Below are 17,287 nucleotides of genomic sequence, written 5' to 3' on the forward strand. Positions count from 1 at the left end.
ACGAAATTGATTATGGTGATAATAAGAATTGTAATAAGAGTTATGTCTGTACATTGTTCAGAATGTAAAAAGAATGGTATTTCATTATCGGCCGTGTCCACAGTAAGAAGGGAATGCAATTCTTATTTGTCTGTCTGTCTGTCTGTCTGTCTGTCTGTCTGTCTGTCTGTCTGTCTGTCTGTCTGTCTGTCTGTCTGTCTGTCTGTCTGTCTGCCTGTCTGTCTGTACGGGCATGACGAGAAAACGGCTGAAGAGAGATTTATGAAAATCGTTACGTAAATTCTAATGCGTAAAGGCTATGAATAATTTTCTGTACGCTGAGTGAATATTCATGTTATTAGTGGTCCTATCGATAAATAGGCCGTATCATAGAAATATACACCGCCGGAGTCCACGGCTTCTACACCCTTGAAGATTAAAAGGGACAAATCCTAGTATCTAAAGGCTTTACATCCAGTTTATTCAACGTGTACGATCCCCTTTCAAGTTGCTGCAAACGTGTATTCCCAGCATTCGCAATGATTTGCACATGGGAAGAATTTTGCCACACAGTGAATTCACGGACTACTGGGGAATTAGCTCATATATTACCATTACTTCTTCTTCTTCCTTCTTCTTCGCCCCGTCTACCTCAGGCATTTCTATCGTCTTCGGTACTCGTTCCAATTGTCTTACTTCATTTGAGTCTTTTCCTCGGTACTTCGCAGTTTCTCTGACCATCTGAACCCAATCCATCCGTGGACGTCTTTTTCTTCTGTTTTCCTCTCGTCTAGCCTCAAACACTTACTTAGATTTCCTTTCGACATCTATATAGACCAGGTGTAACGGACTCTTCACTTCACCGGCAACTACTGTTATGAACCTCGCCACGCACATAACCTTTTTCTACTATTAATATGGACTTACCCTCATCAGGATACACACCGCATTTTCTCTTGAACTGGAACTTACATACTTATGTGAATTTGCACACATCATACCTTGCACGAACTCTGCTCTATCCACTTTTACGATCTATGATAAACTAACTTCCTTTTCGCTGCCTGACGTCATGTGACATCGCCCGCCTTGTCACGCATGCTCCACTAACCTCTGGAATTTTCCAGACATATTTCTCATTATTCCACACTATAAATACCCGGCCTTCCTCTGAATGTGTTGAGATGGACGTTGGCCTGTGTGGAGGGAGGAACCTTTAACGTCATCTCCGTCCTTAGCGACATGTGCCCTGGACTCTCCATTTTCGGACAGAACTACTTGGTTCAAGACGAGGTATGACAAACTGATAATGTCCTTATTGTAAATACTTCTATGTTGCATTTGGAGCTATTTTCTTTATATATTCTAACTGGGAGCAGTGCATTTCCAGGCCGAGATTTCACTTGTATTTTCTATATCTAAGCCTCTATTGACTAACTAGTGACAATTTGCTTTCCAAATGTGCGTGTGGTATATCGGCAACTCTGCGACTCCTATACACACTTGTGCTTAATCAGTGCTTCACCATTTATGTTTTTGCATACCTTGAGACTGTTTCATTATAGTATACAGTGACTTACGCCAGTATGACAACGTTAATTTGTGCCTATTCGGGTGATAATTGAAGAGGTGGCAACTTTCATATTACCTTTAGACTTTTGCTTAGAAGACTTCATGGTGGTATACTCCAATCTGGTAACTGTGTACATCCTTTTCTTATTCTCGTTGTTCAACATTTCTCTTTATACCCTACTCATCCCTTTCTTGTCCATCCCTTTCCTCTCCTGGCCTATTTTCTTATTTGCTTTCATTCTCTTGGATATTTTATTCTTGCTGTAACAAATTTGTATTACATGTGGTTGGGAAAATTCCGTACTTGTACAGACTTCTATTTATCTAATATTGTAAGAGCTTGATTTAATTCTTCTAATATATCTATTTCCAAATTTTATCTTGGTTTCTCATCTATTTTCACCCGTCATGTCCCTTATTTCTCCTGCCATTTTCTTTTAATTTTTTAAAATATTATCTAGTATAGTTTCCACTCCGCCATCTGTGGTTATCCTGGAATGCTTATTGGAGAACTTTGTTTTTTTACCACGGCCTCCATTCTCAATTTGGCGTTTTACTCGCTGCGTAAATTTACTGTCTACCGTTTGAAAGTACTCGGTGTCACCGATACTTTGGATTTCCCTCGGCTGGATTTATGAATATATATATATATATATATATATATATATATATATATATATATATATATATGCATATACCCCCATAAAAGGGGTTACACAGGTGACCAAACTACGTTGACCATTCAGCCAGTGAGTCGGATAAAAATAAATAAATAAATAAATAAATAAATAAATAAATAAATAAATAAATAAATAAATAAATATTACGACATTAAAATTTAAGGCCGTCCTACCAAACTATTAGGGCTTGGCCTGCCATGGCGACTGTTGCCCAATCAGATTGCCTGTAGGTCCTAAAGTACCACGTGGTCATCTTGACGATATCCTGAGTAGCATCGCTTTCTTGACCGGTACACTGTCTCATATGAAGTAGCGCCGTAGTTGCTTTCACGAGGCTGCATAAACCCCGTTCCATTCCTCCGTCTAGAACTAGAACCTCGAGAATTGCCGAGGATCAAAACCAGGATCGCTAGATAACACACACACACACACACACACACACACACACACACACACACACACACACACACACACACGCACGCGCGCGCGCATTATGTCATTTACAAATCTTAGTACCGTTAATGTTCCACATCGCCTATTAATTAGCGAAAATTACACCGTGCTATTCATATTTGTAGCTTTAATTTGATGCTTTAATATAGTTTTCAGAAACATATGGTTTACAATTTCAAACAAAAATTACTCATATGTTTTCGGTTTCCGGCCTTACTGAATTACGATTTCATCAGAGCAGTCATTTTTCCGTAATTTTTGCTGTTGCTTATTTTCTTAACTGATAGGAAGGAAGGTTCAAGGAGAGAAGTTCTCACAGTTATTTATTTCCCGTCTGCCGATACCGTGGTACCCTACTGACAGTGGTGAATAACAAACACTTGCAATAGCTAAATCTGAAATTTCATAATATAGGAGATGGGTAGAGCTGTGGAATTTAGCATTGTAGGGACTAGGAGCAGACCGTTACAACAGGAAAAACGAGAATGACAGATGCTCATATTATTATTTTCTACCAAGGCACATTACAATACTTGAATGGTATTCCTAATTCAGGTATAATGATTGTATTGTGAAAATGTCTCTAAGACATATCAGATCTTATCTTCGCATCAATCCAGTCTCTGTAGCCTGAAACACGAGTGTTGATCGCTGTAACATTGACAGGACGAGAAAAGGATTTTAATGTTCGTGAAAAACTCACAATTCCAACCTGCAGTCCGTCCATGAAGATAGGTCCGCCGGAATCGCCCTGAGGAAGAAAAAAGAATTTTACTAAAAAGGTAAGGGATCAAGGTACATTAAATACTTATCAGTTCTACATTTAAGGAAATATACCGTACTAACGAAGGAACACATACATGTGTTACACTCGGATTCGGTTGAAATTTGGTAGGAATATTCGTGGGAGGCAGTAGAATGCTAAGGTGAAAACTGCATGTGCCCAGCGCAAGTTTAAATGCCAAAATTGAACAAATAAATAGTCGTAAAATTAGAAGTGCCGCGGGAGAATCGGGGTGTGGCGGAGAGGTAGGGAGGAGCGAAACAACGGACGTGAACCAACCGGGCTGCGTCGAGCCCATAATGTACTATTACTAGAGCCCAGAAGTTCAGGCATTTATTTTGGCTAAAGTAGGCAGGCCAATAATCACTTAAACTTAAAGAAATAGTCGGTAAAATGATTAAAATAGGCATTTATAACGACAAAATGGGTCCTAAAATAATAAATATGGCTTAAGTCACTTAATGCACATCTGCATCCCATTTTACTACTTAATCTTACGTCCCCCTGTGGGTGGGGGTGATAGAATAACAACGGTATCCCCTGCCAGCCAAAAGACGTGACTAAAAAGGGGAACAGGGGCTCTCACTTGGGAGTGTGTATTAGTGACCAAGGTGCCCCTAGCTGAATCTGGCGTTGCTTCAACTTGTTTTTGTCAGGTTTCTCTCTCTTATCTTTCATACCCAAACTCATTTGGTCAACTCTTGTTCTTTTCCGACTCCGACGGTATAGCCTAATGTTTTCGCCTCTTAGGGAGTTTGTTATTTTCACGCCCTTCGTGGCCCTTTCCTTTCTTTTGCCGATACCTTCATTTTTCGAAGCGTCAGACCTCTTCCATTTTCCTTCTGATAGTGTTATTTAGTAACAAAATTACTTAGTAGGAAATGTCGACTAGCCCACTCTAAGGTAATGTAGTGGGAGTAATATAAATTCTAGGGGTTCTAATGGGCCGAACCCCTAATGTTTATGCAAATCTCATAGCATTACCGTCGTGCAGGTAGACTCCAGTTATTACTCGCTTCAGCAAGTTTGCATTCTAACCTATTACTGCATAAACATCCGGGCCCTAGTCATGATGAGGATGAGTTCAAAGCCAAGTTGATTCCTACGCCCGTTCAAGAAGATGCAAAGAAAGCAGCATCAGTCGGAGCCATTTAGGAATAGAGACTTACACTGTGTATTATGAAAAAAGTAAGTTCCCAAGATAATGGGCAACCACCTACTTCCTTTGACATTCAGTTGTATGCCATTGCTTGACTATAAATTACGTTCGGCATGTTGCTCACTGCAGATCCGGCCCAGCAGCTTGGGTCGTGTGTAGGGCTTCTAGGGAGCATCACCTTGTGTAGGATGTACTGAATTTATGAAATACCAAACTAGTAGGCCGTGCGGTTAGCGGCGCGCGGCTGTCAGCTTCCATCCGGGAGAGAGTGGGTTCGAACCCACTGTCGGCAAACCTGAATATTGTTTTCCGTTTTCACACCAGGCAAATGTTTGGGCTGTACCTTAATTAAGGCCACAGCCACTTCCTTCCCACTCCTAGGGCGTTCCTATCCCATTGTTAAAATAAGGCCTATCTGTATCGGTGCGACGTAAAGCAACTAGCAAAAAAAAGGGAAAAGAAACAGTTACTCGCGGGATGGTTTAGATTTACGAGAACTTTAAGCAGTAGCTTAAACGATCTAACTAGAAAATAGCCGTAACAACTTGGTACGCAATTAAGTTTATTAAACCAGTTCCCTTTCTCTCCTATCCGCTCCCAAAATGGAATACCAAGTTGTTGCCCTTGTAGAATGTTGCAATTGAGGTGAAATTCTTTTCTATGTGCTAATTTTTTAATGGTCGATCAATTCCCTGGTATCGGCTATTCCCTAGGCGATTTCCCCTTTCGTGACTATAGCCTGAAATTTAACAGAATGGATCCTGAAAACATTTTCCTTAATTTTTAAGTCAGAACATTTTTCTTGTAGGTAATAGCTGAATTGGTCCGTATCTACCACAATATGTAACAGATATTCCAGTGATTTCCTTTATTTCTTTTTACAATTTGCAGTCACTTTCTTAGTCATCTCAGCACTTGCTTTAGACTCATATCTCGAAGGTTTCGTTTCTTCGAGGTTGACTCATCCAACGAACGTGTCTCCACGCCATAGAGGTGAAACACATTACGAAACCAAATTTATTTTTTCGGTGTCTGTTTAGTTCGGAACTCAGTTTTATAAGGGATATTCGTGCCCCATTCACGCGCGTGTGTGTGTGATCCAAGTCATTGCTAACCGTAGTTCCCAGAAATGTATAACCTCTGCTCATTCCAGGTATAAATTCCCGTATTTGATGTGCTGCTTCTTCATAGACTGCAATGTTCTCTTATTTGCAACGATATGTAAAGAGTAAAATTCGCTTACTTCTGATATCTAGTCCTTTGTTTGTTGTATATTGTCCAAGGAGTGAGCAAGCACAATCGTGTCGTCAGCATGACAGATGTAATTTAGACGCTCATTAACAACCACTCACTCAAAAAGCTTCTTAAAATAACGCGTCCGACGGCAAAATTTAGGAGTAACGGGAAGACATACACCCCTTGTGGACAACACGTTGAGCGGCAAGTGTTTCAAATTTTACTCCCACACTCCAATCTGCAGCAAATTCTTAATATGTTGTATATCTCAGAACTATATTTTTATTTGCCTGAGTATAACAAAGTAATCCTAGGCTTTGATTTCCTCGTCCATTGCCCGCTAAGAAAACCCTGAGCTTATATCGAAAGGATTCTTGTTGGAATTCATAAGTGGCCACGAACGTTTTCCTCACATCACAAAAGACAATATATCAATATATTTTGTTTCGTATTCCTCATAGCCCTTTTTCTCTATAAGAATGCCTCAGGTATCGACTGAGTGGCGTGTGTGCTCACGAAACCAAGAGTAGTAGACTATTATGGGCTTTTGGCAGTAACTACAAGCCCTGGAACCACATAGGGCCCTCATGTTGAGGAACCAACAGAAAGCTAATGATCTATGTGAATTATCTTAAACCATATTGTGAAACATGCAAAGTATGTGTTGGGTATTGTACATTTTCTAGTTAAAGTAAATGTTTTAGTGACGTTTGGAAGTAGCAGCTAGCGATGCGTGTCCTTTCTGAACGGAAACCCATCCCAAGTTCTGATAGTTCACTGTGGTATTAGGGATCAGAGTTATTTATGGCAATGTCAAATTTATCGAAGGAATTTTATTCTATATTGTTGATTCACGGAGTCTATCACAATTTTAAATACTTTAAGGAAGTCGGATGTAAGCGACAAGGCAAAATACTTCATCTATATTGATCATTCCCCTGATATGCTTACTGAAGTGGCAGAGGTTTGTACGCTTTCACTAAATTGGGTAAAAATACAGTGAGCAGCTTAGATTGCGCCGATGACTTAGACTTAAGGATGGAGTGTGACTAAGTTTGTAATGTTATATCTTGGAACAAAGTGTCAGAGTACTGATCTATTAATGAAGACCAGTCGGATTGCAACAAACAACAGGGAACTACCCAAAGAGTGCTCAGTTTCTGAAAAGATACTTACCGGGCACGCAGTTCCTGTAGCACGAGTGGGATAGTGGCACAGAGCTTTACTTGGACTGAATCCTTCTTTTTGGCACAGTGTTTGGTCGACTGGAACGTGCTCCAGTTTTTTAAGATATGGTGCTGAAAGGTCTACTTCCGTCTGAAAAAGAAGTAACAGAACAAGAAGTTGGACGTGCTGACAGTTCTCAGTTGATAAATAGAGTTAACATCACTTAAGTTAATTTGTCAAGTACAGTATCTTCATATGTTGTTATTTGGTGATGGTGTGGTCTGCTTAAATGTAATAATTTATCAAAAATCCTCACTTATCAGCTTTCTACGGGTATAACCGCTGTCAAGTGAGACAAGTGGCGGAGGTAACGTTACCAAGACAGCAAAAGACTCGTGAATGGAGATACAAATATGCGCTGGTTACACCGCAATGTTGTGAAGACTGAGATGTTCGGCATGAGATGTACTGTAATTGAAATACGGTTTGTTCGTTCAGCATGTGACAGATGTGTTCACTCTTGGCACAATATTATAACCTCCAGGTTCAAAATGTAATAATAAAATGTCGATGATGAGCGTGTATGTGTCGTCTTCATCATCATTTCATCTTCATCACGACGCGCAGTTCGCCTAGGGGAGTCAAATCTAAAGACCTGCAGCTGGCGAGCCAAACATGTCCTCGGACTCTCCCGGCACTAAAAGCCATACGCCATTTCATTTCAGTACTCCTTCATGGGACGTGTATACTCGTGATCAGAAGAACTCCAGGTGGAAAGGAAAACGGGTAATTTTTGAGCGTAGATTTTGGCCAACCCTGAAGATGAGGAAGAGCAAGCGAGGCAACATCACAGGTGTTCGTCTTCCAGCAACTGTGGCTTGTAACGTTACGTACTCAGAGGTCACTCCCAACTCCATTTTCTCTGGAAATGATTAAGATGTTTCTATGGTCAAACATTCTGGCTATTCCTAATAAATGAAAATAAGTAACTGTGATTTGATTTGAAGGAATGTGCACGATGTAAGCCCGCTCCAATACATATTGCATTTAAGTGTTTGATCAGCGCTGGAAATAACTCCATAGGAACGGTTTTTCAAACGCAACTGCATCTCTGATAATCATTATTATTTAATGCCAGGTTATTTTTACTTTGGTTTTTAAGGATGAAATGCGATGATATTATTATTATTATTAGTAGTAGTAGTAGTAGTAGTAGTAGTAGTAGTTCACCCTATGGGAAATATTCTCAGTAGTTACTTAAAATTCAACGGCTGTATAAAGGTTGAAAAAGTGGTCAAAATAAAAAGGAATATTTTTATACAACACGACAGTTGGTGAAAAGAAAAGGAAAGAAAAGACTAACCTACCTAACACGTTTTCCCCTGTGAATAACTTCTGGACCTGTAATATACTTTCGGCAATATAGAACAGCACACGGCACCTCGATCCATTCGAATACTCATCATGATCAGTCTCGCATAAACATGGTTATCTCATGTAATTCAGTGTTTCCAAACTGCTAAAACAACGAAGTTGCATATAGATATTAAAATGCTTCAGTAGTCGGCGCTTGTTATAAGTTTTCAGTGCTTTTACTCTACCGTCTTACTCCCGTCTCTCTCTTCACTCACGTTGCGCAGGGGAAAGGGGTGTGGGAACACAAGGACACATCTGACCGCGTGAAAAGTGCATGAACAACTCATAACTCCACAACGATTGGAAGTTTGATAAAACACTCCTTCCTCCTTCAAGTGAAGGGAGTATCCTTGCATTACACTTACCACTTCCTACACATCATCCGTCATGCCTTACACATCAGAGGTGAGGAGGGGCCGCATTGTAGGTATGTGGGAATGTAGTCATCATGTATTGTTGAAGCGGTCAGTCCCTCAGAAGACACAGTTCGGTTTTCGATAAGAACATACCAGGAAGAGGGCACGGAGGGCCTTAAAACTCTCAGACAATCGGGGCAACCTGGGGTGACAGCCAGGGAGCAAGACAAAGCTGTTTTAGAAGCCAGAAACGAAACTACTTTCCTTCTAGCTACAAAGCACACCAGAATCTTAGGCCTGCCGGTGAGTGCATTGAAAGTCCACCGGCGTTTTCATGCTGCTGGCATCTATCTCCGAAGGCCTGCCAGAAATGAGTCCTTACTACTGAGCACCAAGAATCACGCGTGGCTTTCTGCCGTCAGTATCTTCCATCGCAACAAGACTTCTGCGAGTCTGTTGAGTGGTGCTACAAGGTTTTTTCATCAGATGCCGATGGCAGGCTATCGATGTGACGACCAGACAAGACGTGCAATTCTCCTCAACATTTTGTTACTGAGTGGAAGAATTAGCGTGGGATTTTGGGGGTGGATGAAAGCCAATGGATTAGGAAATTTGGTGAAAGCCTTATATAGAATGGACTCCGAAGAATATAGTCTAATTCAAGACGAGTTCTCTACCCCACGGAGCATAAGCACGAAAACAGCAGCGTGTATACATCCCACACCACCAGAACATGGTTGTTGGAACCACCGGAAGTGTCAACATAGGACTGTCCCGCTAAGTCACCTAATCTCAATCCCATAGAATACATATAGTCGTTGATTTATTTATTTATTTGCACACTACAGGACTTAGTGTCCCAATTACAGCGGCAACTACGACAGATAAGCTACAATCAATATGGTGAAACTTATATCTAAACTATATTCTACAATTTTATCTAATCTCCTATAATATTGATATAAAATATGAAAGTATTCTTCTGAAGACTAAAGAACCCTATGTTAATGCGGTGGAACAACACACGACAGAGTAAAATGATAAAAATAAATGAAGCATTATATTGCGTAATATTGATATAAAATATGAAAGTATTTTTCTAAAGACTAAAGAACCTTATGTTAATGCGGTGGAACAACACACGACAAAGTAAAATGATAAAATAAATGAAGCAATACATTATATTGCATTATAGAACTTCACCTTACAATTTCCCCTATTTTTAGGACTTTATACAATTGCGCGATGAAGTTCAGTTACAAACTCACTCAATGGCAAACTGAAGTCAAGGCCATTATTTTTCTGAATGGCACTGTTGAAGATACTGCAGAGTCTGTTTACCGGCGATTTATCATGGGCACACGTCCTGGATTTTTCATTTAAAAATGTTATGTTATTTCTGGAATTGAGGCGATGTTCATGGAAATTTAGGAGAGAAAGTAATTCAGGATTATCAATAGCATAGTTTACAACTTTAAAAAGAAATTTTACTGCATCCTTCCGTCTGCGAATTTCTAAACTCTCCACTCCGAAATTTAGAAGGATATCACTATAGGGTACCATACGAGGATAGCAGCCAGTTTTTTATATTGTAAGTATTTTAAAAATCTTTTTTGTAATTTTTCAATCTGATAAACATATGTTTGACACCTAGGACTCCAAACGGTGCTGGTATATTCTACTTTTGGTCTTACTATGGTATTGAACAGATGGATGCAAGTTTGTGTGTTTTTGAAGGATTTTATATTCCTGATAATGAATCCTAGGATCTTGTACGACTCAGCTACCACTTTCAGTATATGCGAATTGAATGTAAGCTCGTGATCGAATAAAACCCCGAGGTCTTTCATCTCGCAAACCGATCGCAAATCACTGCGACCTAGCTTGTAAGTGTAGTGGACGGAAGTTTTCCTTCTAGTGAACGACATCGATACACATTTTCAACATTTAAGTACAGTTTATTTTCAGTCACCCACTCCAGTACACTTTTCAAGTCACAGTCGTTTATGTTTTCAATGACTTTGAACACTTTGAAATCGTCGGCGTATAGCAGACAGCTGGAATATTTCACTTGTTCAGGCAAATCATTGATGAATGCGAGAAAAACTAAAGAGCCTAAATTTGACCCCTGAATTATTCCTGAATTTACAGGGTATTCCTGAGAAGAATGTCTCTGGAAAGAAACGAACTGCTTCCTGTCACTGAAAAAATGCAACAGTTGTTTCGAGAAACCGAACAGGTTTAACTTACTTAGTAGAGCATCGTGATTAATTTTATCGAATGCTTTTGCGAAATCTGTAAATACTACGTCCATTTGTCCGCCCGTGTCAAGTTCTGTGGACACTCTCTGAGTGAAGTTAACCAAGTTTGTGACTGTGGAACGTCGTGAAAGGAAACCACGTTGTTTGTCTGATATAAGAGGTCTTATATATATTGTTAGTCGATTACATAACATAAATTCGAAAAATTCTGCTATCGCGGATAAAATAGAAATAGGCCGGTAGTTGTTTATTAGTGTGGGATCCCCTGATTTAAGTATGGGCCACACTCGTGATAACTTCCAGACGGATGGAAATATAGAGGTTGTAATAATCAAATGATAAATAAATAGAAGTGGATGCTTAAGAACTTCTGAACAACCTTTTACCACATAAGATGGTACCTGGTCTGGTCCAGCAGATGTTTTAGGTTTCAACTTCTTAAGTGCTACTTAAACCTATTCTAAAGCAAAGTTGTTAATATACAATGTATCGTTAGTGTAAGATGGAGCGTTAGGTAGGCCTATGCGATATTGTGCCTTATGCGGGGAATATACTAATTGGAAGTAGTCCGCAAAGCCTTCTACAATTTCATCTTTAGTACCTAGTACGTTATTTTCATATTTGTAAGTGTCGCAATCCCTACTATTAATTCTCCTATTTTTAACGTATGCCCAGAAAGATCTAGTGTCATTGTTGATACCTTGTTCCACTGTCTCAATGTATCTTCTGTGTGCGGACTTAATTTCAGATTTAATTTGAGCTCTCAGAATTTTATATTGACTATCATAATGTTCCGTAATGTGCTTCCGCTTTCTGTAATATTCTTTTTCTTTCAATTTTCGAATTATGCTATCTGTAAACCAAATGGGGTGTGTTTTGCCGTTACCTGTTTTTTTTTCGTGGGAACCGATTCGTTTATAGCTGAATAAAGGTTGCCGTAAAAACAGTCTACTGCAGCATCGACTTCAGTGCATTCATAGAGAGAGTTCCAATTCCTCATGAATAGTCGTTCGTAGTTCGCTTTTTTAAAATTATATGAAGTCTGGGGCGTAGTGTTAGGTTTAGTCCGACGCATTGTAATTCGTAGCTCTATTTCTAAGGCCGGGTGGTGTACATCCTCTGGCAGTAGCGGGTCTGTGCTCCTTGTGCATTCAATATTTGAAATATTTTGATTAGTCATAACTAAGTCTAAAGTTTTTCCGTTACAGTTTGGAACTGAATTACATAAGAAGAGATTATGAAGATTAATAAAATTTCTTAATTGCTGACTTTGCGTATTTGTATTCAAATCACTGTTCATGTTACTTATTGATGGTATGTTGAAATCGCCGACAATGACGACATTACTGTTGTGTAGCTCGTAATGAGATTCTAGCCATCCAAATATTTCACTGTAGACAGCTGATTTTGAGGAAGGAGGTACATACACATTACCGAAATACCATACCTTTCCTTGAATGACAACTTTCAGTAAGAGCCCCTCAAAACTATTTGTGACCTGTTCGGCCTTGAACACAGTTAATCGTCTCCTTACAGCAGTGAGCACACCCCCCACCCCTCCTAGTGCTACGGCCAGCCCTGTACACTATAGAACCTCGTTGAAGATGTTGGTTTCAGGAAAGTGTTCAGCAGTGCTTGTGTGCACTATCACGGGAAGCTTGAATCGCGAAAAAATCTTAAATCTACGACTTTAGGTTATAGGTAATCCCAGCATCCAGCGCAGGTACAAGAGGATGATCATGTACATTTATGAGCAAGAAACTATGTTCATCAAATTCGAAGAGGACTGCGTCGTGGGTAAAGTTACTAGGAAGGGTGGCATAGGACAGAGTGGTACCACCTCATCACAATGTTTCATGTTGGTGCTGGTAGTTGCGTTCAGAAGTTTATTTTGGGATAAGAAAGCCTTAACTGATGGCATTTTCGTCTTCAGCACTGTTGCTGGTGACCATGAAACAATCCTGCAAGAATTTAAAATTTCGTACGAAGTTTTAACACTAAAAAGTATGAAATGACGTATGGGTTTTAGTGCCGGGAGTGTCCGAGGACAAGTTCGGTTCGCTAGGTGGAGGTCTTTCAATTTGACGCGCGTAGGTGACCTGCGAATAGTGGTAGTGGTGGTGGTGGTGGTGATGATGATGATGAAGACAACATATTCACCCAATCCCCGTGCCAGTGAAATTAACCAATGTGGTTAAAATTGCCTACCCTGCCGGGAATCGAACCCGGAACCCCTGTGATCAAATGCCAGCACGCTAACCATTTAGCTATGGAGCCCGGTGTTTTAGCACTAAAAGTTAACCAGAAGAAAACTAAAAGTGCGATCCAAGACAGGTTGTATGTATTACGAGCTCACGCTGTTCCAGAATCATATCTGATTTTGTTTTTCAGGATACGTGTCATACAAGGATGTTAACTACATGTGAGATGCGCTGCTGGCGAAGTTGGTGTCCACCAGCGTAATGCTCTTACTCCGCTCCTTTCAATCATTGTCATGATTTTCCTGGCATCGAAAATCACAAATGATCTTCATGAGGCATTGCTGATAGTTGATGGCGTTGCAGTGATTAGTGACTACGTGCTATTTAAAAAAATGTGAAAATTTTTTGGACACAAAGAAATCAAAGAACGAACATCTTCATTGCACTTTCGGGAGTCCAGTTGTACCAACGACAAACATTTTTCTGAACTCCCAACCACTGCTGAACTCTGGCAGTTTACAATACCTTAGCAGTTTAGAATACCTTGGCAGCTTAGAATACCTTGGCTGCATGATGGAAAGATAAGGTGGGTGTAATGAGGATGTAAATGATACAACCAGTGTAAGGTTAGCTGAAGTGGAACAAAATTCGCCTGTGCCTTGCGATAAGAGCACCTAAAATGCCAGCAGGGGATTCAAAGAAACAATACATCTGATCGGGGCATCCGAAGTGGAGAAGTTTCAGGGTGAGCAGGTAAGATGGTGCACGAGAGTGAAAGAAAAGGGTGAAATCCATGGCATCTGAAGACCCCTTGAGCCTCTACTTACTACCCGGGCTACGAAGTGCAAAAGGGCCCAAGATATGGGGCAATAACAGGAACTTGTCGGGTCCAATGATGTTGACAACAAAATACGACTACGTTCCGCTAATCCTGGAGGGACTACAGCAGGAAGACGAAGTGAGGAGGGAGAAGGAGAATAATATATTCTGCTTGTAAGCTACTCACACCCACATCATCAGTTCATTAGCTTCGTGCAATAACTGGAAAAGACCTCATTGTCTGAGATACAGTAAAACTTTCGTCTTCGGTATTCGAACTATTCCAAGCTTCCTGACGTTTCCAATATGCCGTCCGCGGGTCACAGGAAAAGCTATTACTTATCTTCAAAAACATTAAAGGTACTAAAAAGAACATCACTAGACTGTTGATATAAGCACACTCAAATAATTTGGTATGAGGAAAACTTTTCACCACCTAGATATCGTTATGACCTCCTTTTAAGTTGTTTGTGCAAGGAGTTACAAGCAGTTATCAAGAAACCAGACAATTTAGTTTAAGGAGCCAGCCTGCTGAAATCCAATATTACAGTGCGGACGATACTTACAGACGTTACTCCCCATCCGACCAGAGTGACTTCAGTGTTCGTCAGCTCCTGATCTTGTGCAGGTATTGGTGTGATCTTGCTGTGAGGGTCAATGACGGACATCGGCATATGCAGCTGTAAGTTACGGTACATATTAATTTCTCTGAAAGAAGTGACGTCATAGTACTCTATATTCATTTAACAAAGGTGAAGTTTACATACATACATACATACATACATACATACATACATACATACATACATACATACATACATAAAAACAAAGAAACAAACATAACATACATATACTGTACATAATGCCATCTTTTGAAGATGAACAACTCTAAACTCATTCTATGTTAAGAAAACAATATTGCTGTTATGGTCTTACAAGGAGTGAAATCACCCCCTCTTAGACGCTCATAATACCTCGTAATTAAGGAATATTATAGTGTATTTTATATTGTATTATGAAAGGAAGAAAATGGATCAGGTATGTTTTTGGCCGCAAGTTATTAAAATAAGTACTGTTTAATAAGTACATCCGCAGGGAGGAAGCACAATGGCAGGAACAGCCATCACGTTGTTGCCTTCCTTCATTTTCCTTCTGAGTTGCTCTGGTACATGTAACGCGTAATCCGTTACGCTGTGAATAGCCGTAAGCTTATCACTGTTGAAGAGACTTCATCTATTTATTTATGTGTGTGTTCTAATATTCTTGTACTGTTCAGCAGTTGGGACTGAAGATTTTGATGCTGTGCTGTACAGCGATACATCACGGCATGACTTGTACTGATATAGAAATTCGCTATGATGTTTATCTGTGCTTGGTTCTGTTATTTAGCTTTTGTTCTTTAAGCGCATTTTATTTTTGCCACATTTTTACCACTTTTTCGAAAGCGCATTTAATTGTTCACATTCTTTTCGTGGGTCGATTCGACGGCACAGTGGTACCCGGTGTTGCCTGGGCAAATTTATTAAAAGCAATTAACTGCACTGCCCACCCCGAGCATATAAATATATCTATTGTCTATTTTCTCCCAGACTGCCTTGATTTTTAATACTGAGGTTTTGTATGTGCAATAGTTTGTCCATGTTGCTGTAAAAAAACCTAAATAAGCTATCTCCCGCTCTATAGCCCTGCACCCTAGATTTCAAAAAGTAATTTACAGCTTCATCCTTTTATTTTGAAATTAAGTACTGAGTTTCACCAATATATAAGCAACGGTTTACCCATAATGCTGTTGAGCAGAGCCGTTCGATATGGCAACATTGTTGTCACAAGAGCAATAATGTTTTCTTAACATGGAACGAGCTATACACGAGAAAGAGAACAACCAACCTGGACACCGGAGTTAGTAAGTGAGGCTCGGACTGTCACGAGCCAGGGAGCGGATGATAGATATTTGAGTAACACGTACTTAAGACAGTTTTCATGGAAATATCATAGTTTAAATATTTTACTTGTCATAAAGGACTGAGACATATATGTAATTGAATTGTACTTTTTTCACTTTTTTTCTTCCTTTTTCGCTGTTTTTAGAGGAACGCAAAGTATAATCTGCCGATAAATTAAGTTCGGATGTTATTATTTCATTAGGAGCTGCCTGGCTGAGGCAGTAAAGGACAGCGCGGTTCATCCGGAGTGGCTTGGGTTCGATTCCCCGTCAGTAAGTCGAACAACCCAAGAGACGAGTGTGTCACTCCCGGAGATGCACATGACCCCTGAGTTTCACCCAGTCTACGCCAGTTTGTCCTCTTGAAATTCAGCTTTATCTTCATACTATGAGCTTTCCTACATTTACAACTGAATTCAAGCTTATTCATCTACTAATGACATTCCACGCCATTTTCTCCACTTACAGTTTGAAACTTACCACTTAGTGGAACAGCTTGTTTCCTTACTCCCAAGTATTCCCAGGCCAAAGTTAGCAACATGTTCATAACACTACTCCTTTGTCGGAAATCAACCAGAACAAATCGTGCTTCTTTATTTTAGCTGCTCTGTTCTCGAATCAGTTAGTACTTACATGGGTCCCATAGTCTGGAACCATACTCTGACTGTGGTCTTACCAGAGACATGTACGCCCTCTTCTTTATGTCCTTACTATCCTAATAACCATGTGAAGAAACTCACTAGAAAATTGAATCTAGCGAAGAAGTCAAGCAAGCATAATTAGCAGTCATACAAATTTAATTGAAAACAAGAAGGCCGTTTTAAGGCAGAAGCAGGTTCCAAAAACTACATTCCAGGAATCATTAATGAACAAGGGGAATGTGTATGTGAGGATCTAGAGAAAGCATAAGTATTCCGTCAGCTGTATGTAAAGATTGTTGCTTACAAGGATAATGTCTGGATAGAGGAGGTGATTAATACTAACGAAGTATTGAAATTTACGTACGATAACAAAGACATTTGCGATAAGATACAAAAGTTGAAAACTAGAAGAGCAGCTGGAATTTGTAAGATTTCTAGGAATAATCTTAACACAATGGGTAGGGATATAGTGCCATACCTGAAGTACTTATTGATTACTTTTTGCACGAACAAGCTGTACCAAATGAATAGAAAGTTGCTACTGGGCGAGTTGCCCGTGCGGTTATGGGCGCGCGGCTGTGAGCTTGGATCCGGAAGATAGTGCGTTCAAATCCCACTGTC

General features: G+C 39.9%; 1 protein-coding gene across 1 annotated transcript in view; it reads right to left on the reverse strand.

The window, feature by feature from the left end:
- Window positions 1-3,170: 3,170 nt before the first annotated feature.
- Window positions 3,171-17,287, reverse strand: part of LOC136881034 (chymotrypsin-1) — a 33,492-nt gene continuing 19,375 nt past the window's right edge. The window contains exons 5-7 of the mRNA XM_067153633.2: window positions 14,650-14,763; window positions 7,040-7,180; window positions 3,171-3,435 (exon numbers count right to left, since the gene is read on the reverse strand). Of these exons, the coding sequence (XP_067009734.2) occupies window positions 3,268-3,435; window positions 7,040-7,180; window positions 14,650-14,763 (423 nt within the window). The 3' untranslated portion in view covers window positions 3,171-3,267. The remainder of the gene's footprint in view (window positions 3,436-7,039; window positions 7,181-14,649; window positions 14,764-17,287) is intronic.

The sequence above is a fragment of the Anabrus simplex genome, chromosome 9 (assembly GCF_040414725.1).
Source record: "Anabrus simplex isolate iqAnaSimp1 chromosome 9, ASM4041472v1, whole genome shotgun sequence".
Classification (NCBI taxonomy): domain Eukaryota; kingdom Metazoa; phylum Arthropoda; class Insecta; order Orthoptera; family Tettigoniidae; genus Anabrus; species Anabrus simplex.